We start from the raw sequence: 21,229 nt of genomic DNA, 5'->3' as shown, positions 1-21,229 counted from the left end.
ATGGGCCAAGCGTAAACTTGATCTGGAGCACCATCCATGGACTTGCTTGCTCTGAAACTTACGTGATAACAGACAAAAACGATCAACAAAACCAGTATATTTGTGTTGCCTGACACACCTCCAAGGTTATTGCTCCTCATCCTGATCCCAAACATAGCTTCTCTTGAACCATCCCCCAAAAGCTAGGTAATGAATAGGTTCCCTTGCTCCAGCATCTCTTTCGCCAGTAAACCGCCCAGACCTTAAATGGGAACAATATTCGGACCCATAGCACTATATCTCACTTTGTTAGCCATCCCAGTCACGCTCACCACCACAACAACATCAAAGAGAGCAACCCACCTAACCCCCCCATCAACAACCAAACTGGCCCCCGTGACATAACTCGAAAACCCACTCGCGAGAAACCCAACCACCCTCGCGATCTCCCTAGGTTTCGCAGCCCTCCCAAGCGGCACATCATCCCTCTCCTCCCCCCCTTCCCCGACAAAACCAACGCAAACCGCGTTCCCCCTCACCCCCGTCCCCTTCAGCACCCCAACCCCCCCTTTCACAACCCCCAAAACCGCACCCCGTACCATCTCGTACTCCACCCCGCCTCCCTTTTCCCCTTCACCACCAATAACAGTGATGATACTCCCGTATTTTTGCGTTTTCCTCACAGCGTTCGGGTAGCCCCCCTTTTGGGGTGATAACTTGCCCATTGCTGCGGGGGCGTGCTTCAACGCGAAGAATGGGCCGAGGGCGTGGGTTTCGAAGAGGGAGTGTAAAATGGGGGTTGTAGTGGAAAAGATTGAGGGCGGGGGGGAGGAGGGGAGGGGGATGGGAGAGCAGATCCAGATGTCTAGGCGGCCGAAGGAGGCGAGGATCTCGTCGATTAGGGCGAGGGTTTCGTGTTCTATTGCTGGGGAGGGAGGGGAGGTGGGGTAAGGGATTATCTTTGTGAGGTGGTGGGAGGGGGAAGGGGAGGGGAGGGAGGTGGATTGGGCGGTTGTGGTGGTGTTAGAGGAAGGGGGGTGGTCGCATGCTAGGTACGGGGGTTAGTTATCGGGAGAAAGGGGGGGGGAAAGGGGGGGAGTTACCGTAGATGGCTGCCGCTCCGTGGGCTGGGGATGGAGAAAGAGTGGTTAGTACATGGTTGTGGATTATCTGATAGGAATATTGAGAGGGATATTTTGCTTACCGGCTAACTCTTGGATGATGGCTTGTCCTATGGGGTGGGAGGCGCCGGTTACTACGCAGACGAAGCCGTACTTTTGTTGGTGATCTGATTAGTTTCCGAGGTCATATTCCACGTTCAATGAACAAAAGAAAGGGAGGAGGAACATACAAGCTTTCCATCCTCACGATAGGGGCTGAATTCGTCTGTCGAGTCCATGGCGCTGATGTAAACTTTACAAAAACAAAAACAAATCAAGAAGGCAATTGGAAATAGAAGAGCCTGGGAGAGGCAGTCTGTATATAGCTCAGGTAAAAAGGTTCCAGGCCTTATAACCCTCAGCGGAAATGCAGCAATCCTGTTCTGCTCCTCTGCCTTTATCTTCAGCACTTACATCAGGGTCCAATGAGACCTGTCGGTTGTGGTAGCGATCTCTGCCGGCAGGATATCGCTTTCTCCGAGGACACCATGGAGGGGAAGCTGGCGAGAGATAAGAGCTTGTTTGAGCTTAAGGTGGGGGGTTGCCGCGACTATACCGGTGCGAAAAGTGACGTAAATGAGGGTTTGGCAGTTGATGGACTAAAGTAGTAAACTTACATTGAAGACTGAAATGAAGAAAGTTGTTGAAACTAATTAGTTGATCAGGATGGTTAATTCTTCATGAACTTTCAATACCGACAAGCAAACCTCAATGGACGCACTTGGCATGAAAGTGGCACACCATCTTGGCCAAAAGAATATCTTTTATATGTGTGGAATATTTATAAAAACAAGATGCGCGCTCGCTCGCTTGCTATATAAGAATGAGTTGGATGTATGTCGACCTCAAAGCCCAATCCCGAAAAAAAAAAAAAAAAGGAAAAAGAAGAAAAAAAAGTATATCCAAGAAAAAACCACCTCAAACCCCCCCATATTGTCAAGTCATGAACAAGAATCGAAATCTCTAACGGTCTAAAGCCTGATTATGGCACTGTTCATCGTGTTAGCATACCCCAAACACATGTCTTCAGAAGCAAGGTAGACTCACCATATGCCAATAAACCCCCTTCTTCCTCAACAACTCATTGTGATTCCCCTTCTCCAACACCTTCCCCTCTCCCAACACATAAATCACATCCGCCCCCTGAATCGTCGCCAACCGATGCGCCACCGCCACCGTCGTCCTCCCCTTGGCAACCCTCTCAAACGCCTTCTGGACCAACTTCTCGCTCTCCGAATCCAACGAACTAGTCGCCTCATCCAACAACAACACCCTCGGATTCCTAATCAACGCCCTCGCGATACTCAACCTCTGCTTCTGCCCTCCCGACAGACTAACACCCCTGCTCCCAATATTCGTGTTATACCCCTCAGGCAAACTCATAATGAACTCATGTATACTCGCGTCCTTGCAGCAATTATGCAGCTCCTCCTCACTGACCTGTTCCGGGTCCACACCCAGGAGAATATTCTCCCTAATCGTCCCGTGGAAAAGCGACGGCTCCTGCGCCACAAGCGACAACAACTTCCGGTACTCAAAAACATTAACCTCGGAGATATCCTTCCCGTTAAACAAAATCTGCCCCTTATCCACATCATAAAACCGCTCCAGCAACGAAACAATCGACGTCTTCCCCGACCCAGACGCACCAACAAGAGCGGCAAACTGGCCCTTCTCAATCGTGATGTTCAAACCCCGAAAGATGGAAACGTCTCTCGTGGGATACTTGAAGAAAACATCCCTCAACTCAATAGCAATTCCCCCCTCCGTGTCGGGAATCTGCTCCGCCGCGGAGATGGAATCCTTAATCTTGCTATCCCTCGCCTGCAAAATCCTGTTCGCCGCAGCAGCAGCCTGCGCAGCGTTGGGTCCGAAGGAAAGCCACTGACCGGCCGACTCAGCACCCTGGATCATGGCCATGTAGGTAACCAAAAAGGCGATGACGTCGTATTCCCTTGCGGCGAGGAGACGGCCGCCGTACCAGAGGATGAGAGCGGTGCAGCCCAGCCCGACAGAGTCAGCATAGGCAAAGATGAAGGTTGTCCAGCGAGCCTTTTTGTACGCGCCGGTTACGTGCCCGTTGAGGAGGTTGGAATACCGGTTGCAGATGCTGTCTTCCATGACGAGAGCACTGACAGTGCGGAAGGCGGAAATGGACTCGGCGCCAAACTTGGACGACTCCTGGAAGACGGCTTCGTTCATGGCGTTGAATTGGAGCTCGTAACGGATGCGGTAGTACCCCGCCAGCAAACCCATAGGGACGGTGACGCAGGTGGCTACCAGGGCGAGTTTCCAGCCAAAAGCGAAGGAGATGGCAAGGGCGCCGATCAGGGAGAAGACGCCGATGAGCATCATCATGATGTTGATGCCGAGCATTTCTTTCAAGGCCTGAGGGTCAGACGATAACCGGGCGGTGAGCTGGCCAGTGGCATTGTCGTCTTTGTCAAAGTAGGATGTGGGTTGGAAGAGGATTGATTCAAAGTACTCTTGCTTGTAAGCAGCCGAGATGAAGCCTTCGACGCTGGTTGAGACGTAGGTTGTGAGGAAGTAGCTGAAGCCCACGCCGGCAGCGAGGGCAGCCCACATCTTGGACCAGAATGTGGCTCCTTCCAGCAGATTGAGGGGGTCTTGGAAGACGCCGACGACTTGAGCGAAGAGGTAAGCTTGAATGGGAATAGCAGAGGCCGCTCCCATGGCACCGATGAGGGCGATGATGTAGAAGGGAAACCTGCTCTTCTGCTCTGACAGGAGCTTGCCAAAACCATTGATGAGGTTGCGATCCTTCCAAACGGGAACACTCTTCTTGGTGCCGTCCTTTTCTGAGATTGCGGCGCTCTTCTCCCTCGTCAGAACGGCAGCGATATCTTCCTCCTGGAGGTTATCCTCGCCAGTGTCCTCACCAAGCGACAGCTTCTGGGCGTGAACAAGACCGTAGTAGACACCGAGCTCGTTGGCAAGAAGACCGTCATGGGTACCTTCTTCAGCGACCTTTCCGTTCTGCAAGACAACAATGCGATCTGCGTTCTTGATGGTAGACAGCCGATGGGCAATAGTGATGGTGGTGCGGCCCTTGGAGGCTCTCTCGAGCGCAGCCTGAACGATGCGCTCTCCGCGAACATCAATGGCAGAGGTAGCCTCGTCCAGAATCAGAATCTTGGGCTTCTTGATGATACTCCGGGCAATAGCAATGCGCTGTCTCTGCCCACCGCTCAACTTGGCACCGGAATCTCCAACCTGGGTCTCATAACCATCCGGCAACCGGTCGATAAACTCGTCAGCAAAACTCTCAGCACAAGCCTCCTTGACCAACTTCATCTTCTCTTCCTTGGACGCATTCTCATGCTCAGTCCCAATAAGCCCAGTAGCGACATTTTCAAAGATGGTATTATTGAACAGGAAGGGCTCCTGCTGAACAAGACCAATCTGCGATCTCCACCACTTGATGTCAATATCCCCCAACTCCTTCCCGCAAGTCGAAATACTCCCGCTCAGCTCAACAGGAGGACCAACATCCTCAGCATCAATAGGCGCCGGTTCATCCTCCTCCTCATCCTCACTCTTCTCAACAACCTTCCCCTCCTTCCTCTTCTTCTCCTTCTCCTTCTCCTTCTTCTCCTTCGCCGGATCCTTCGCCACAGCCTTGGCAATAACATACTGATCATGAAGCGTATACCACCCCTCAATCAGCCCCACAATCGTGCTCTTCCCCGACCCCGAAGGCCCAACAATAGCCGTGTTCATATTCGCCGCAATCCTCAAGTTAAGCCCATCCAGCACCTTTTTTGACGGCCGACTCGGGTAAGCAAACACCACGTCCTCAAAAACAATATCCTGATCCGCAGTCACATCCGGCTCCTTGAGCGTTCCCATCTTCGGCTTTGGCGCATCGATAACAGCAAAAAACTCGGCAGCAGCAACCATAGCCTTTGAAACCGCAATAAGCGGGGTGGAGATGCGCTCGAGAGAGATGACCATCATCATCACAGATGTGAGCACAATGATGATCGTCCCAATGTTGTCGATCCGTCCCTCCACCACAGACTTCATCCCGTACCAGAAAGCCAAAGCAAAAGAACCGTACAGGCCAAAGAATATGCCGCCAAACTGGATCGAGAAGAAGGGAGAGGAAAACTGGGCGGCTTGTCTCGCCTTCTTGACCCATTCGGCGTACTTCTTCGCCATGCGAGACTCTGCGCCGCAGGAACTGATCATTCTGATGGCGCTGAAGGACTCTGTCGCGACAGATGTGCCCTTTGCCTCGGCCTTGGTGAGCCTTGTTTGACCTTTGAGAATAAAAGGGAGCATGGTGCCGATGACCAAAGCAATGAATAGAATGACGGAGGATGTAACGAGAGCGAGGGCCCAATCGTAAGTAAAAGCGACGATGATGGCGGTGGTGATGGTGGAAGAAAACTCGAGGAAGGTGCCCAGCTTCTCTGAGATACCGAGCTGCAGCGTGTTGGATGTTCCGGTGATGGTGCTGGCTGCGGCTCCAGAGGGCATCGAGTCAAGCACATGAATCGTTTGGCCAAAGAGAGATCTCATGTAATGCAATCTGATAGCGGCAGACATGCGGATACCGATGAGACGGAAGCAGAACTTGTTGATGTAGTTGAGGCCGAAGCGGGCGATGAACAGACCAAAGATGTACAGCGCCATCTTGTTGGTTTGTGCCTCGAAATCCGACTGTGACTGAGCAGCGGGGGTGAAGTAGTTGTTAAAGTCGCCAATCAGTCTTCCAAAGACAATGTTCATGAGCGGCATCGTGGTACCAGCGCCGATACTAGCCACGCCAGCGGCCACCATCATGGCAAAGTCCCATTTTGTCGCATAGGTGAAGACCCGTAGGTAGTCCTTGAAAGTAGCCTCTCTTTCAGGGCGCGCCTGAGGGTCCTTGGGTGGTGGTGTCACAGCAGGCGCATCGTTCTTTTCGTTGGTGGCATGATCGAGAGAGTCCGGTTTGTTGTTTTCAGAAACTTGGGTGGGATCTGATTTCCCTATACTCTCTACCTCACTTGCCATTTTGAATGGACTATGAGAAGAGGTTTGGACTGGCTAATACCAATCAAGAGAGCATTGGGGTGGTCAGAAAAGGGGTAAGGGGCTTTGTGGAGCCGCGTGTTGTTCTTGATGTCGTCCAAAAGGGAAACAAACAACAAGAGAGAGGCTGTGCCTTATAAGTGTTAAGCAGATATCTGTCAAAGACTCTGTAGGTCCTATGCGGGTAAAGGACACAACAAGCTTGGTCCTAGAAGATACGGAAAACGAACAGATCTGAAGCCCGAGTGCTCAAGGGAGGTATATTGACTGCCTGCGTTGTATCGGAGCTCCTGCTGTGGCAGCTTTGGGGAACAAACGAATGAGCGACAAGGAATTGTTTGTAGGACTGGATCCACACGCGTACGTAAGTGAGAGCCTGAGCAACGAGGAATTGCGTAAGGGGTAAGTCGTCGCAAGGTTGTCAGCAAGGCGTTCTAATCAAGCGCTATTGCTGCCTCGAAGGGAGCGCAGGCCTCTGTTTTGAACTTCGTGTCGGTCCAGATGGGAACTTTCAAAAGAGCAAACGAAGCAGGCCAGAAGCAAGCCCAGGTCCCCTTGGCTTCTTGGCCACTATCCATCATCCCAGCTCTTGATGCCAAGAGGCAGCATTCGTTCCCCTGTCACCCCCGTTCGCGCCATGCTTACGGCGCCCGTCTCCGGGCGATTAAGCGGTTGCTACCACGCTGCCAGTGTGTCAGTCTGGACTTTCAGCCGTCTTACCCCGATTTCTCCCCGCAATTCGATGTCCAGAATGCGATCGAAAACCCCATGGATTTTGTCGAGATCGGACAAGACTCGGATATACTCAACAGTGCAACATCAACAGTTTGTAGATACCATCTACCGCCATAAAAGTCGGTGTTGTCCATTGTATACCGGACCGTCTATGCCGTATCCACCGTATTCCAGGGGTTTTTGGCGACGAGCCTCTTTTGGCAAGCCTTCTCCGGCACTTTCAGATCCACTGCAAGGATTCACCTAAAAAAAAATTAAAAAAGGTGGTTCAAACATGGAGGAGATTGGCTGTTCCAGACCGATGCAGAGGCGGCGGCGGACTGCTGAGTCAATTGCGAAATACGGGAACCAGTCCAGTGGTGGTGCTCTTCTGCAGTATAAATCCCACTGTCACGGGATGCGATCTGGCGGTGCACAGGGCGATCTTTAACTCGACACTTCTCTTCATCTTTTGACAGAAGGGGTAAAAGTCCGTTCAGACGATGTCAACTTGTCCAACATCGGATGCGGCTACCGAAACCTTATAATCCCTTGGGTCGGTCCAGGATACAGTGGCCGCGAAAATGAATCACACACTCTCAACTTAGTTGAGCAGTAGAGTCACTGTGTAACTTGTTAGTAGAGTCACCTCGACGACCAAAGATATCCGATGGAACCGAGTATACGTTCTACAGCAGAGCCTCATACTGTTATGTTGACCGCCATCTCGATGTGGCGGTGATTGTCCCTCGTACATGTCGGTTCTGAATATGCTGAGTCCTAGAAGCACAACTGTGTTCAGTAGACCTGTCATTAGCGGCGGCTACGGAACGTTTGCTAGATCGGAGCCGGTTTCTTTTCTGACGTTCCTGAAGTTTATTCCCAGTCTGAGAATCAGGACCGAATATGATGAGAAAGTGGTGGCAGGTATGAGGATGTGGGGATCGTGGTGTGAGTCGTCTGGAGTCTTGTAGAGTCTTGTAGAGTCTTGAAAGGTATGGGCTTCTCAAGAGTCCCTCCTGGAAGAGGTCTTCTAGGGCAAACAAGTCCGTGTTAGCGAGTAAATTGAGAATATACAATTGGATGCGCACAATCAAGCGGGCATCTTGGAGGAAATCTTCATCTCAATATCTTGTCAAAGTCGTTTTATATGGCAAAGGAAAAATATGGCGGGGTTATTTTCCAAGTGGGACTTTCTCCAAAAGCCGGGCACCAATTGACAGCCGCTAATACGTCCCGGCGCCCGCTCTTGCTTCACATCCATTTGGAACAGCCAATGAGATGGCTTCCGGATTCTTAGTCAGGCATCAGCCTTGCAGCTGTTGCAGAAGGTTTTCCTGTCAACCTGCGACAAGGCGAGGCACAATCGAGTCACCCCGCAGCGCTCGAATTCCCACCGGCACATTTTGAATGCAGAGCTCGTGGATACTTGCCATCCGGTCTGTTCGACCATCACGACGACTGGCCCCGACATTGACCTTCCGCCCAACCTGCCTCTCCGCTCCCGCTTCCAGACGGTGCTTCCACATCTCGTCACCGAGACCCCAGGACATCAACCCCGCTATCGAAGACATGGCGCCAAAGGCCCCCAAGTTCGAGATCAAGTACGGCACCTCCTATGCTTTTTCTGGTGCTACATCCTCGACCCTGAACATGTGAGCTAATCAATGCCATGATAGGACCCCTAAGGGCACCAGAGACTGTGCGTCAATCTCGAACTCGGCCGAGTATCTTTCTCGATATTGGCTTATACTAATGCGCTTCTGCAGGGTCCGGCGCGGACATGGTCCTGAGGGAGAAGATCTTCAACACCATCACCAACGTCTTCAGTATGTAATGGACGAACAAGCATGCCAAGGACAAGAGAAAGGGCTGACTGTGCAAAAGAGCGCCACGGCGGTGTAACAATCGACACTCCTGTTTTTGAGTTGAAGGGTATGCGAGCCTTGTTGACATGGGCGCTGGCGCATTGACTAACAATTATCCCTAGAGATTCTTGCCGGTACGAAACGGCGATATCGATGACAGAAACCGAGGATCTATGACTGACTAGGAAACCGCATCCAACAGGGAAATATGGAGAGGATAGCAAGCTCATTGTTCGTCAGCCTCACCTCATGTCTCATTAGGGAACAAGGCATAACTAACACGAGATATACTGCAGTATGACCTTGCCGATCAGGGCGGCGAGCTCTGCAGTTTGAGATACGACTTGACCGTCCCGTTCGCTCGGTTCCTGGCGATGAACAAGGACATTTCACAGATCAAGCGTTATCACATTGCGAAGGTCTACCGAAGAGACCAGCCTGCGGTCAAGAAGGGCCGTATGAGAGAGTTTGTAAGTCGGCCCCTTTTCACTGCCTGAAAACTGCAAGGCTAACATAGTCCTAGTATCAATGCGAGTACGTGGGCGATGGAGATTACAGACTATCAAGAATCGTCTGAGGAAGCACTAACTGATTTACAGTTTCGATATTGCTGGACTCTACGACCCAATGATCCCAGACGCCGAGATCGTGCGTATTCATCGCCATTACTGGCTGACCACTGCTAACACGCAAGCAGATCAGAATCATCAACGAAGTCTTCGAGGGCCTTGGCTGGCAAGGAAAGTACACCATCAAGCTCAACTCACGCAAGATTCTTGATGGCATCTTCCAGGTCTGTGGTGTTCCCGAGGCCTCCATCCGCCCCATCTCGTCCGCCGTCGACAAGCTTGACAAGATGCCATGGGAGGATGTCCGCAAGGAGATGGTCGAGGAGAAGGGACTTGCGCCAGAGATTGCCGACAAGATCGGAAAGTACGTCGTGCTCAAGGGCAAGCGGGACCTGCTCGAGCAGCTGCAAAAGGACGAGGAGCTGGCCGCCAACCCCTCGATGCAACAAGGTTTCGCCGACATGGATCTCCTCTTCACCTACCTCGACGCCTTCAACGCCGGCCACAGTGTCTCGTTCGATCTCTCACTAGCCAGAGGTCTGGACTACTACACTGGAGTTATCTATGAGGTTGTCACCGAGGGGTCAGCCCCCAAGGTTTCTGCTGCTTCTGCTGATGCCTCGGCGGAAAAATCCAAGAAGAAAAAGGGCAAGGCTGGGGAAGATGAGGATCGCTCTGATGACCCGACAGTAGGCATTGGCTCCGTCGCTGCTGGTGGAAGATACGACAACCTCGTTGGTATGTTCTCTGGCAAAACCCAGGTCCCTTGCGTGGGTATCAGCTTCGGTATCGACCGTATCTTCTCCATCATGAGGGCGAACCAGGCCAAGAAGGAGAGGAAAAACGAGGTTGATGTCTTCGTCATGGCCTTTGGTGGCGGCAAGGACTTTACTGGTTTACTGAAGGAGAGAAGTGAGATTGCGGCCCGTTTGTGGGACGCTAACATCAAGGTAAGATTACCACCACTCTTACTAACAATGTCTATCACCGTCGCCGCAGACTAACATTTTCAATCAGGCCGAGTTCCTCTACAAGGTCAAGCCCAAGCTCCAAAACCAGTTCAAGGCTGCCGAGGCGAATGGTGTGCCGTTTGCGCTTATTCTGGGAGAGGACGAGCTGGCTCAGGGCAAGATCAAGATCAAGGAGATGGGTCTGCCGGAGGATCACCCGCTGAAGGAGGGAGAGCTGATTGATTTGAAGAACTTGACCAAGGAGGTGCAGGTGAGGATTGAGAGGAAGAAGCAGCTGGATGCTATTGTTGAGCAGGCGGAGGGGTTGAGGGTTGTGGGGGGGATCAAGGGGGAGGATGTGAAGGTTGAGCAGCTGGCTAAGGAGGGAGAGGGGGGGGAGGAGGTTAAGGTCGAGAACTAAAGTCGAGATGTCTTGATGTGAAGAAACAAAAATCATATTGAAAAAGTTGGTTGGGATGGCTATTAGCGGGATATTAGACAGCCTATGTTTTTTTGACGGTATATTCAAAAGTTGCGTGACTTTTCTGCCCATACCGCTGCATACTAGGACAGAGAGAACTGGAAGCGTTCTAGTCTGGGGTACTTGGGCACGCCACTGGTCTAATGGTTACCCAATCTGAGACGCTATCCCGATCACGATGGAAGTTTATCAACAAGGATTCCCCCACAAAACCTGCGACACACGCAAGACCCTACCGGCTGGTTGTTGGTGTTTTGAGCTGGGGGGAGAAGCCGGTGTGCTTGGCAGGGGTCATAGCGGTGCGAGGATGATGGGGAGTGGTCAAGGGCTTTTGGGCTTTGGGCTCTCCGGTTGAAGGCTTGCAGCTACAATGTCATAGCTCTGGTTGGTGTTTTGACTTTTGAGTTTATTATGGGTAGTAATGGGATGTAAGTTTTGGAAGCGATGGTGGTGGTGGTGGTGGTGGTGGGATGGAATTGATGTGAATGGGAAGAGTCTGGTGGCATATACACCCCCCCTCCTCTCTGTGGTATTGGACGTTGGCGTGGCCGTCGCCCCAGAGAAAACAACTTGGTGGTCGGTGGGGATATACATTCGGTGTTTATGTATTGAACATCATCATCTCCTTTCTTTGGGTGTTTTTCATGCTGAGCCGCTGGCTTTTGTCTGTGCCGTATGAGGTTGAGATTGCCCCTCTGTTGTTTGTTGAGGTTGCACTGGGGCGCGGGGTTGTTGTCGGTGGTGTTGATACGACGTTCTGATAATGAGTGGTAGCGAAGGTGGTTTTTTGATAGGGAGCTCCCGTCTCGTCTCTGGACTAGGGTTGGGAAGGGGGTTTGCATGAGGATGGGGGGTTGCACGAAATCTCGGTGTTGGTTCAGGCCCTGGGTAGAGTGGTAGAGATGGCTGATTGTCGATGTTTTACATACCGTGACATGGGAATTGATATGAGGGCTTTTAAAAAAAGAGACATGAATGGGGGAAGGCTGTGGAAGTTGGATGTGATGAGGATTGGCAAGATTTGCGCGGGTGTGGCGCTCGGGTGAGAAGCAAGAAGAGTTGAGATGAGATGAGATGAGATGAGATGACAGATGACAGACAGACAACACGATGCAAACGGTTTATTTCACGAGGTGTGGCGCTGGCAAACAAGATATGGAGTGTTTGATGCGAACGGACTTTGGTCTGAGTTGGAAGCAGAGGAGAGAGTTGTTGTTGTCTAAGGTATGGTGTGAGGGTTGGTATGGTGAGAAGAGGCCGGATCTTCGGATGAATGATGAGTGAGCTGGGAAGGCATTTGTGCGGCGCCATCATCACTATCACATACCCAGTTTTCCCAGAGCACACCTCCCACGAGAAGTCCCTGCGCCCTCGTGTTTTTGTGGGAGCTGGGAGACTGCTGTGATACCGGAAAACAATCTGCTTGCCGTGACACAGATCGTGGTGCTGAAGCAAGACAAAAAAAAAACCAGATAACGAAGAAAGCCCGAGAACCAAAAGAAGCAATAGAGAGACCCACGATCCACGCCGTGTACGAAGCTGTCCACTCGCGTTCAGTTCCGGGAGGGGGGGAGACCCAAAAGCTAGCAGGGTTGACAGAGGATCATTTTCAGGGGGGATGTGCCCCTATTCCCGTTTGGTGTTAGGGCTCAGGGGAACGGGACCCGGGCTCGAGCCCCTGCAGGAATTTAGCTCGCAGCACGAGCCCTCCCTTGGGCCCGGCGGCCATCCAGCCACTGGTGTTCTGCTGGGGGCCTGCAGAAAAATTGCGCCGATTCTCTGGCGTCATGCAGCTAGGAAGCTGGAAGGCACAAGATGCCGCCTCCTGTCACCGCGCGCGCGTGGGTGGGTGAGGTGATCCATATTAAAAATTGAATCCCCTCGCTCTCGTCCCCAGCAAGTCCTCCTTCTTGGTTCTGGTTTTGTTCTGGAAGGAACTCGGTCTGCCGTTGTTTGCTTCATCACCTGGCCTCACATTCGTTCGACCAACAACTTGGAATTCGCTCTTTCTCACCGCCGCCAGTGTGTTTGTTCAGCTTCGTCCCATCCTATCCATCTCAACGCGTTTGGTCGCCGTTGAAATCCACTCCTTGACCTTTTCTGGATCAATTCAGCCGCCTGGACGTCCAACCGCACCCCGTGTTTCCGACATTCTCTGGTCAACTCTGGTCAACTGGTCCCGGATCAGGCTAATATTTTTCAAGACGGTCCCGGACTCCCGGACCCTTACATACACCTGACACCCGTTTCGCAGCACCGGTGATCACTGACCATCCGGCCGTCCGCCGTCCCGTGCCAGTCCCACACCTCCGTTGCCCGCATCTGGGCCCCGGGGACTTCGGACGCATTTCCAAAATTGACACAGCATCGCATCCAATTTACCAGGGAGACCTTCCAGAAGCTTGGGCTCCCGCTTGCTTGGGAAGAGCTAAAATCCAGCCGGACCCTCTCCCGGACCCTCGGTCAACTGTCAAGAGCTGTCAAGCACTCGTCTCATCTCAGGGCTCCCTGTCCTAACCCACCCCAATTTACCGAAAGGGAATTGCCATCAGCGTCGTGTTCGGCCATCTCCTGTGGCCCCTTCGGCTTTCATTACAGTCAAAGCAGGGCGCATGCCTGTCCAGACCACCGTGACTAGCAATATCTATCGGCCTTGCCTCCTTGCGCGTGGAGAGTCTCACTTCAGCTTTTTCTCACCGGCTCCCTTGGAAGGCACATATCCAACTTCAACTCATCATCTGCCGGCACCCAACGAGACCAGACTGGAAAGCTTCGCCATCGTCGCCCACCATGCCTGGACTCATTCCCTTGATGCTCGGCAACAGAGCGAGCTGGATGCCGCCTCCGTCCAACAACACATCACCAACATCGGAGACGGCGCCAAAGCTCAGACGCCAATCCACCCAGAATACCGACACATGGCAGAGTTACCGATCACAGCGTCCGAAGCCGGTCAAGCGCTTCTCACTTCCAGCACCAGCACCTCTTCCAATGATTCCCTATTCATCAGCGGAGTGGAGGAAAGCCATCGCTGAGATCAAGAGACATCACATCGAGAAGAGATACAGGGCCTGCTCAGCACGATGTGTGGAAATCCTCAACGCCATCAAGGGCAAGTCTCAGGTTGAGCCAGTATATCTGATCTATCTTCACTTCTATGCCGCCACTTCATTGGAGATTCTCGCCCGACCTCTCCCATCAAGCTCACACAGAACCGACACCCTTCAACAAGCCCGCAACCACTTTAATCGCGCATCCGCCCTCATCAACGCTGCCGAGGAATCCGTCGTCAGTAAAGCACGATCCAGCTCATCCATGTCGTCACGAGGCTCGAGCTGTCACTCGCCATCAAGTTCCATCAGCAGCTCTCGAGCTTGGACCCCAGAGACACCCACCGAGTCCGTTTCATCTTGCGAAGATAGCTGCAGCAGGGATATCTCCCCCAAACGTGTCAAGAAGGTCTCTTTCTCCCTCCCCAAGGAGGAACCCATCCAGATCAACATTCCAGAGCCCATGATCCGCCCAGACTCACCCACCCTCGGATTTGACGACTTTTACTTCTCCTCACCAGTCCTCTCGCAAAAGCTGCCCGACTTGCCAGTAAGCCCCAAGTTCCAGGAAAGGTTCCAGGAGGTCGAATATCCATTACACACCATTCACGAAAGCGAAGACGAGCATGACGACTCGTCATTAGCATCCCCCACATCAGTGACGTCAGAGGAAGAGGACGAAAACGCGTACATGATCTCCCAGACTGTCGACCGCTGCTGCGAACACCTCTCCGGTCTGCGAAAACAACTCAACCGTCATTCCGCCAATGTGGACCAGTGGCTCAGGTCGCCAAATCTTGCCTCTGCTGCTCGTGCTAGGGCGAATAGTGAGGTGGAGGATAAGCAAGCCAGGATTGAGAGGTTACGGAAGATGAACTGGGAGAGAACGAGGTTTGATCCGACGCGATATGAGGAGCTTTGCGACGAGGTCATGGCGGAGCTTTCCTGATTTTTGTTTTCACAATTTTCATTCTACTTTTACGATGTTTACGAACGGGCGCTACAACAATATCGAGATGATATCTGGGAGGAATTATTACTTTTTTTTTTAGCGACTTTATTCGGCAGACAACAGGCAATTAGCATTCATGCATCAGGCAAGGGGTGGGTGGAGGAGGTATTGTTTCAAAAACTGGAAGGAGGGAGAGTCGAGAGAGGGGGATGGACTTGTACATTCTTGGATTTGGGGAGGGAGGAAGTGGCAAGGGGGATGGATGGGTGGCGGCCACTGTGTACAGACCTTTCGATCATGTGTGTGTGGGTGTGTGTGTGAGTGTGTGTGCTCGATTTGGGAGGAGAGATTTGGGAAGAGTAACACTTACCTACTGTACAACAACTACAACAACTGCTTAGCGTTTTAGGAGCAAGGCGCATGGAGCGAGGGAGCGTTGGTTTGAGGTTATTACTTGCTACTACAAGTCAAAGAGAGAACGATTTGCTTCTTCAAGTGTTTGTCTTTTGTGTTGTTTTTGTGGGTTGTGTATATGGCAGGCTGAGGTAGGATAGTAGATAGGAAGTCTTTGAAGGGGTTTCAAATCACGATGTCGGCAGTTTTGCAGTTCATCTTTTGGTCTCAATGTACAGTTTTCTTTCATCAGCGAGGAGATAGTTTGTCTCCAATGCACCCTTCTGTCCTCTGATGCTTGTGTGAGACAGCCCCGGTGGGCTACTCTCTTGTTGTTGTTGTTGTCTGTGGGGCGCCTCCAGCCCCCACAGCCGCTTCATCCCCCCCTCAGACCATCACAGGTGAGGCTGAACGTGATAGTGGGCAAACCTTTGTGCGACCTTTCGGCGTTTCACGTGGTAATTAAGTTCGATAAACTGGGCTGCTCCTTCGATTGATAGATTGTATGAAGTGGCGGTTCTTAATTAAACTTGTTGTTCGGGGAACAAAAATAACCACCCAGACAAAGACGTTCCATGCTTTTCGATCCTTCTTCTTCCATGCCTGTCGGGTGTAGTAGGGTGATGGAATATGGTAGCACAAACAGATTGATATGCCATCTGGCATGGCATGGGCTCATCACCACCCCGGGCTGTTATTGTTGCGTTCGAGCTGGAGGGGGTAGTATGTAGTAACTGGAAACAAAGACGGCTGGGTACGTACCACAACCCAGATCTTTGTGCTCCCCTTGCTGTATCTATCTTGTAACTGAACTCAACAAGCCATCATCATGCAACCTGTGTGACGTACTCCCACCCTTAACCACCTCTTTAACATCTTGAAAATCACCCAATTTCATCCTTCTCTGACAAGCGCCCTAAACCTCGACAGTAGTTGGTTGGTACCTCTCAAAGATAATCCCTCTTTCATCCCCGCCTATTTCCGAGCGATCCGACATAAACAATACGAGGTGATCATCAAAAACAAAATTCATGTAAAAACCAAAAACACACTTGGTGGAACCCAACGAACGACATCGACAAACTACCTAGCCGCTGAGAATATTCCCCATCACAACCGCAACATAGGTACCTCGAGGATATAACATAGGCTATAATTGACTATCATGAACCCTACAGCTGATTTGAGGCAGGTACTGACTAAACCCTCTCCTGGGACAACCAAAAAAAAAAAATCAAAAAAAATCATTAAATTGCCTCCTCCTTTAACCAACCCAACCTCTTATAGCGCGACAAAAAGGTACCAACACCACCAACGCACCAACTAACCAGGCTTGCTCTGATCAAAATTCTCCTGCAAGAAGGAAAAAAGAACCAAAAAAGTCCTGCTATGCCACGCACGCTTCGTGTGTCAATCGGTATCTCCCCCCACTCTGGTATCATCACTCCCCCTCCCAACATTCTCAGCATCATTATTTACTTCGACCCCTCCCCCGTAGCCTCCCCAGTAACCTTCAACGTCTCCTCCTGCTCCTTCATTTCCCTGACCTTGGCCATAACAACCTCACGGAAAATAGCCCCCTTGATCGCCTTGCTCAACGTGCGCTTCTCCCCCGTTGCTTGCTCACCCTCCTTTTTCTCTCCACTGCTGCCGCCACCACCGCTGCTGCCCTCTTCGTTAGCATTCTTGCCCGACTGGAAATGACGCGTCTGGTTCGCTGCTGACGTAGCATCCTTTGGCATGTCCGAATTCTCGGGATCATCTTCCTGCATCTTGAGCGCCTCGATGCGGTTGGCCAGCTTGACCATCTCGATGCCTCTGCGCAAGCGCGCGCGAGTGAGATAAGCGCTGATCTCAGGCAGCAAGTTGTGGTCGGTGGCGTTCTCGCCGCTGAGCCAGGGGTGAGCGAGGGCTTGCTGTTTGGGGGAAAGACAAGTTGTTAGTTGACTGGGCAGAGGGGTAAAAGGGGGTCGAGGGGGAAAGTACCTCGCTAGACCACCGGTCTTCAGGCTTAGCCTTCAGCAGCTTCAGGATGAAATCCTTGGCATCGTCACTGACGTCCTTCCAGTACCGGTCGTGGAAGACGACGTGGCAGGCGCTGCACTCGTCGATGAGATCCTGGAGGTTCTCGGACCGGAATGGCGAGTAACCGCACAGGAGGGTGTAGGTGATGATACCCAGGGACCACATATCCACAGGCTTGCCGTGGCCCTGCTTGAGCATGACCTCGGGGGCGGCATACCCGAAAGAGCCAGCCATGGTGGTAAGAACCTCGTCCTTGGTGCCGAGCATCTTTGCGATGCCAAAATCGGCGAGGACGAGGTCGGAATCGGCCTCTTTGGTAAGGTAGAGCAAGTTCTCGGGTTTGAGATCTGGACCCGACGTGGTTAGCCCCTTGTCGTTACCCTTTTTTCACCGATAAGCTTACCTCTGTGAACGACATTGTTCTTGTGGAGATAGTCGACGGCGCCCAAGACCTGCTTAATGGTTTGGGAGGCGTCCTTCTCGGTGAACTTGCCCTGTTGGCAAATTCTGTCGAACAGCTCTCCACCGGTGGCAAGTTCTGTGACGATATAGTACTTGTCCTACAAGAGGACCAAAGTCAGCGATTGGATCTCTGCGCCCAAAGTCGTTGTTGTCTAGGAGGAACGCACTCTCGACTCGAACCAGTCAACGAACTTGACGATGTGAGGGTGCTTGAGACGTTGGAGCATGTCCAGCTCGTCGAGGACCATGCGCTCGTTGCCCCGCACGTTCTTCTTCAGGATGATCTTGATAGCAACCCTGCCATCAGGGCCCTCGGCCTCTCTGACGATGCCATAGGTGCCCGCGCCTAGGGTGCGCCCAAAACGATATTTGGACCTGTTGAGAGGGGAGGTATCAGCGACACATGTTACTACAAAGAGCGAGGGGTGGGATAGCTTTGCGCACTTCTTATCATAGCTCTCAGGTTGCCCATGCAGGCGATTGAGCATGTTCGAGACTGCGGTTCACAAATTCATATCAGCAGGGCTGTTTCTTGCCGGCGCCGTGGCCGGCCGGCTAGCTGGTAAACTACATGACGTAGAACAAGGGGACACACCGAAGCTCGAGAGGACATGGCGGAACTTGGCTGAAGGTGACATGGAGGTGGTGACTTACAGCTCATGGTGCCGAGCTTTGGCAAAAAAAACTAGAAGCGGAAAAGTAGGAGGAGGCTTCTGGCTCTGAAGTGGCTGCGGGCAGCACGATTCAAGTAACCTTAATTTCTGGAAGATGTCACTTGGTGTCCGAGTGCCAGTATGTCGTGTTGGCACGTCCTGAGCCCCTGGCTGTGTTTTAGTTCGCAGGAAGAGAGTGACGAGAGCGAGGAGAAGGAGGGCGGCGCGTGCGACGGTAGAGAGCGGCTGAGGGGGGGAGCAACAAGCCTTCAGGCGCTTGAGGCAGAGCGTACGGTGTGCGTCGGTACCTGAGTGTGCTTAGGTTGGTATCGGCGCGAGGAGGAGGCAGAGAGGCAGAGGCATAGAGGCAGAGCACCTAAGAGGCAGATGCAGATGCACAAGGAGTGGGCTTGGCAGCAATTGGGCTGGGAAGGTGGTGGACGAGGGGTTGCCAAGCGATGATTAGCTGCCCCGCCGGCCGGCGACTGGATACGGGGGATGAAGTGGAAACGGCGTTATTGGCGATTACTGGATGAACACCTAGGTAGGCAGGGCGAGCAGCAGCAGTAAGAAGTAGTAGTAGTAGCAGTAGTAGTAGTAGTAGTAGCACACGGCAGGATAATAAAGAGGTAGGGATGACTATGGCTATGTATTATGTATGTACCTCTTTCTACCGAGTACCCTCATGCCTAACATGCTCAGCTCGTGGGAGGTCACCAAAAGGCCCAAGACCAAAAGCGGAAAATGCCTTATTTCGTCTCCCGCGTTGGTCCTTGACTGGCCACCACATGTGCCAGGGGATCTCCCCTTCTGCAGGCTGTGTGACCCTAGCCATCTGCCCAGCCTGGCGGGCTCTCTCTGCGGGGTGGGAGGGGAGTCAGTCAGTGGAACCGAGGGGTTAACGGGACGGGATCTGATTGAAGTCTCCTTGTTCGAGAAGGCCGATTGACCACTGCTCGGAGAGGAAAATCGGCCAGGATATTTTCTGATTTGGTGTACTCTAGAGAATCGCTAGTCCAGTCGTGGCATGGTGGTTAATCTGAGTGGTAATGTTTCGTTAGACTGAGCAAGTCTTTTCCCGAGCTGCACCGCCTCCCGCAGATGGGGCCTTCGATTTGGCTTCTCAGGGTTCCCTGTGGCTCAGCCTTGCATGGGTGCAGATTGTGCCTCTCTTGGGGACAGAATGGTGTTTCCAGTTGCCGTCGGGTAGTAATGAAGGTTCAGGGACACATCAATTGGAGCTTGAAGAGGCTTTCCGTAGGTCTTTATTCCTTTGGAAGAGGAAGAGGTTGGATTTCCCGACGGCGTTGTGGCTGACTAGTCAGTTGCTGGTGCATATGATCCCCAATATCTTGGATCTCCGGATAGTATCTCAACTGGTGGGAAGTCAACAAATCTCAAGGGCATCCGAAACCTAATACCGGGTCATTTGATTCCTTCCTATAGGTTGCAGGCGAATGTGAGATTGTCCCTTACTTGGATGCAAGGGAGGAATCTCAGCTGGTAGTAATCACCAAGTGACCCTTTCCCGTTCCTTTCCCGGGTTCCGGTGTCTTGGTTCCTGATCTCTAAGAAATCTCAAGCGGTGTGAGTGGAGTCTATCACATACACATATGCCGCCGTTGTGATGGAAACCTTGGCCGCTCGCCTACCTACCCGCCAGTCATCCATCCCGTGCACCTTTTTGTCTAGGAATTTAATGCCACCACTGAGAGCTTTTGAGAACACCACCAAACCTCAAGTGTTCTCTTCCTGTGTTCTTCCTTTGCACCGACCAGCTGGGGCTGGTTCTTTCCTTTTCGCTACCCCAGGGTCTTCAGGTTGCGCTGGTGCCTCGCCCCACCCCCGCGTTAAAGCTCTCGAAAAAGTACCCCGCCACCAACATCGAGCCATTGTAGGCTCTTTGCTGGGCATCACCCCTTCTCGGCGTCAATCCTTCTCGGCGACCCTTCAGCTGACGGCTTCACCGGCGACGATTGCAAGCACGCACAGAAGTCGTCGACAAAATGGCCGGATTCGCGACTAAGCGGCTCGGCAAAGAGCTGTCGAAAGTAAGCAATCCTTTTCCTCCTGCGACTTCTTTTATCTTTTGTCAACCCCACTGACATTGTCATCGCCTTGTGCGCACATAGATCAACAGCAACTCCCTCCCTCCGGGCATTGAACTTGTGTCGGCCGATAACTTTGAAGAGTGGTTCCTGGACATCCGGGTACTCGACAACAATCCTCTTTACCTGAACGAGATCTACAGACTCAAGTTTCGTTTCAGCGCGCAGTATCCCATCGGTGAGTACGATTGCTTTCCTTTGCTTGCTGTCCAACCCCAAAAGTCGCTGACACCACATCTGCTAGAACCTCCCGAGGTGACTTTTGTGAAGCTCGCCGACCGACCAATCCCGATTCATCCCCACATTTACTCCAATGGAATCATCTGCCTCGATCTCTTGGGACAGCAAGGATGGAGTCCGGTGCAGAATGTTGAGAGTGTGTGCATGAGCCTCCAAAGTATGTTGACGGGCAACAGCAGAAACGAACGGCCCGCGGGTGATGAGGAATTTGTGCGTGCCAACAGACTGCGCCCCAAGGATATCGACTTCTATTACGATGATAACAACGTCTGAGATGGGATGGACGGGTCTGACTTTGTCTGTTTTATGTCTAGTTGGCTTTGATTGATTGGGATATGGCGTTTATTGAGGATGACTGGGATACTGGGCATTAAAGATTCTCTGATTGCATAATGAGCCGCTCTCACTCGGTCCCAGCGAGCATCCGAGGTGGAGTTTGGAATTCTGCGAGCATGGTTGTCAGGCTAAAATTTCTGGGGGTTTTTCACAAGCTATTCAATGAGCTCACAGAAGCTCATCACTGATGGATCAATACTTGGTCTTGTCGAAGAATAGTCTGTGTTGAGAGGCAGACTGCCATGTAAA

At 52.1% G+C, this 21,229-nt stretch overlaps 7 protein-coding genes across 7 annotated transcripts; 3 read left to right on the top strand and 4 right to left on the bottom strand.

Annotated features, from left to right (window-relative positions):
- Nucleotides 1–63: 63 nt before the first annotated feature.
- On the bottom strand, nucleotides 64–1,378 carry QC761_109445 (uncharacterized protein; the record flags this gene model as incomplete). Its single annotated transcript, XM_062874232.1, has 5 exons — nucleotides 64–273; nucleotides 343–1,027; nucleotides 1,083–1,106; nucleotides 1,184–1,253; nucleotides 1,331–1,378. 5 exons carry the CDS (start codon nucleotides 1,376–1,378, stop codon nucleotides 243–245), a joined length of 858 nt encoding a protein of 285 aa, XP_062737348.1. The 3' UTR covers nucleotides 64–242.
- A 724-nt stretch (nucleotides 1,379–2,102) lies between these two features.
- Nucleotides 2,103–8,044, bottom strand: QC761_109440 (uncharacterized protein; the record flags this gene model as incomplete). Its single annotated transcript, XM_062874231.1, is given in 3 exon segments — nucleotides 2,103–2,129; nucleotides 2,187–7,871; nucleotides 7,882–8,044. 2 exon segments carry the CDS (start codon nucleotides 6,159–6,161, stop codon nucleotides 2,103–2,105), a joined length of 4,002 nt encoding a protein of 1,333 aa, XP_062737347.1. The 5' UTR covers nucleotides 6,162–7,871; nucleotides 7,882–8,044.
- Nucleotides 8,045–8,230: 186 nt separating this feature from the next.
- On the top strand, nucleotides 8,231–11,875 carry HTS1 (Cytoplasmic and mitochondrial histidine tRNA synthetase). The gene is made up of 11 exons (XM_062874230.1): nucleotides 8,231–8,497; nucleotides 8,573–8,595; nucleotides 8,663–8,722; nucleotides 8,781–8,828; nucleotides 8,884–8,895; nucleotides 8,964–8,992; nucleotides 9,058–9,231; nucleotides 9,285–9,295; nucleotides 9,361–9,409; nucleotides 9,459–10,280; nucleotides 10,348–11,875. Exons 1-11 carry the CDS (start codon nucleotides 8,304–8,306, stop codon nucleotides 10,699–10,701), a joined length of 1,776 nt encoding a protein of 591 aa, XP_062737346.1. The 5' UTR covers nucleotides 8,231–8,303; the 3' UTR covers nucleotides 10,702–11,875.
- A 1,676-nt stretch (nucleotides 11,876–13,551) lies between these two features.
- QC761_109420 (uncharacterized protein) lies at nucleotides 13,552–14,760 on the top strand (the record flags this gene model as incomplete). The annotated part of the gene is made up of 1 exon (XM_062874229.1): nucleotides 13,552–14,760. The coding sequence occupies one exon, from the start codon at nucleotides 13,552–13,554 to the stop codon at nucleotides 14,758–14,760; it is 1,209 nt and encodes a 402-aa protein (XP_062737345.1).
- A 1,518-nt stretch (nucleotides 14,761–16,278) lies between these two features.
- On the bottom strand, nucleotides 16,279–18,281 carry CMK2 (Calmodulin-dependent protein kinase cmk2; the record flags this gene model as incomplete). Its single annotated transcript, XM_062874228.1, has 6 exons — nucleotides 16,279–17,072; nucleotides 17,143–17,528; nucleotides 17,585–17,741; nucleotides 17,811–18,018; nucleotides 18,088–18,139; nucleotides 18,239–18,281. 6 exons carry the CDS (start codon nucleotides 18,279–18,281, stop codon nucleotides 16,632–16,634), a joined length of 1,287 nt encoding a protein of 428 aa, XP_062737344.1. The 3' UTR covers nucleotides 16,279–16,631.
- A 284-nt stretch (nucleotides 18,282–18,565) lies between these two features.
- QC761_0010440 (uncharacterized protein) lies at nucleotides 18,566–19,131 on the bottom strand (the record flags this gene model as incomplete). The annotated part of the gene is made up of 2 exons (XM_062871911.1): nucleotides 18,566–18,604; nucleotides 18,991–19,131. The coding sequence occupies 2 exons, from the start codon at nucleotides 19,129–19,131 to the stop codon at nucleotides 18,566–18,568; spliced, it is 180 nt and encodes a 59-aa protein (XP_062737343.1).
- Nucleotides 19,132–19,642: 511 nt separating this feature from the next.
- QC761_109400 (uncharacterized protein) lies at nucleotides 19,643–21,122 on the top strand. Its single transcript, XM_062874227.1, has 3 exons — nucleotides 19,643–20,347; nucleotides 20,429–20,582; nucleotides 20,649–21,122. The coding sequence occupies exons 1-3, from the start codon at nucleotides 20,303–20,305 to the stop codon at nucleotides 20,915–20,917; spliced, it is 468 nt and encodes a 155-aa protein (XP_062737342.1). The 5' UTR covers nucleotides 19,643–20,302; the 3' UTR covers nucleotides 20,918–21,122.
- The last annotated feature ends 107 nt before the right edge of the window (nucleotides 21,123–21,229 follow it).

Source organism: Podospora bellae-mahoneyi (assembly GCF_035222275.1).
Source record: "Podospora bellae-mahoneyi strain CBS 112042 chromosome 1 map unlocalized CBS112042p_1, whole genome shotgun sequence".
NCBI lineage: Eukaryota > Fungi > Ascomycota > Sordariomycetes > Sordariales > Podosporaceae > Podospora > Podospora bellae-mahoneyi.
Note: the sequence above shows the minus strand (reverse complement) of the source record. Positions and strands in the feature narration are given on the sequence as shown.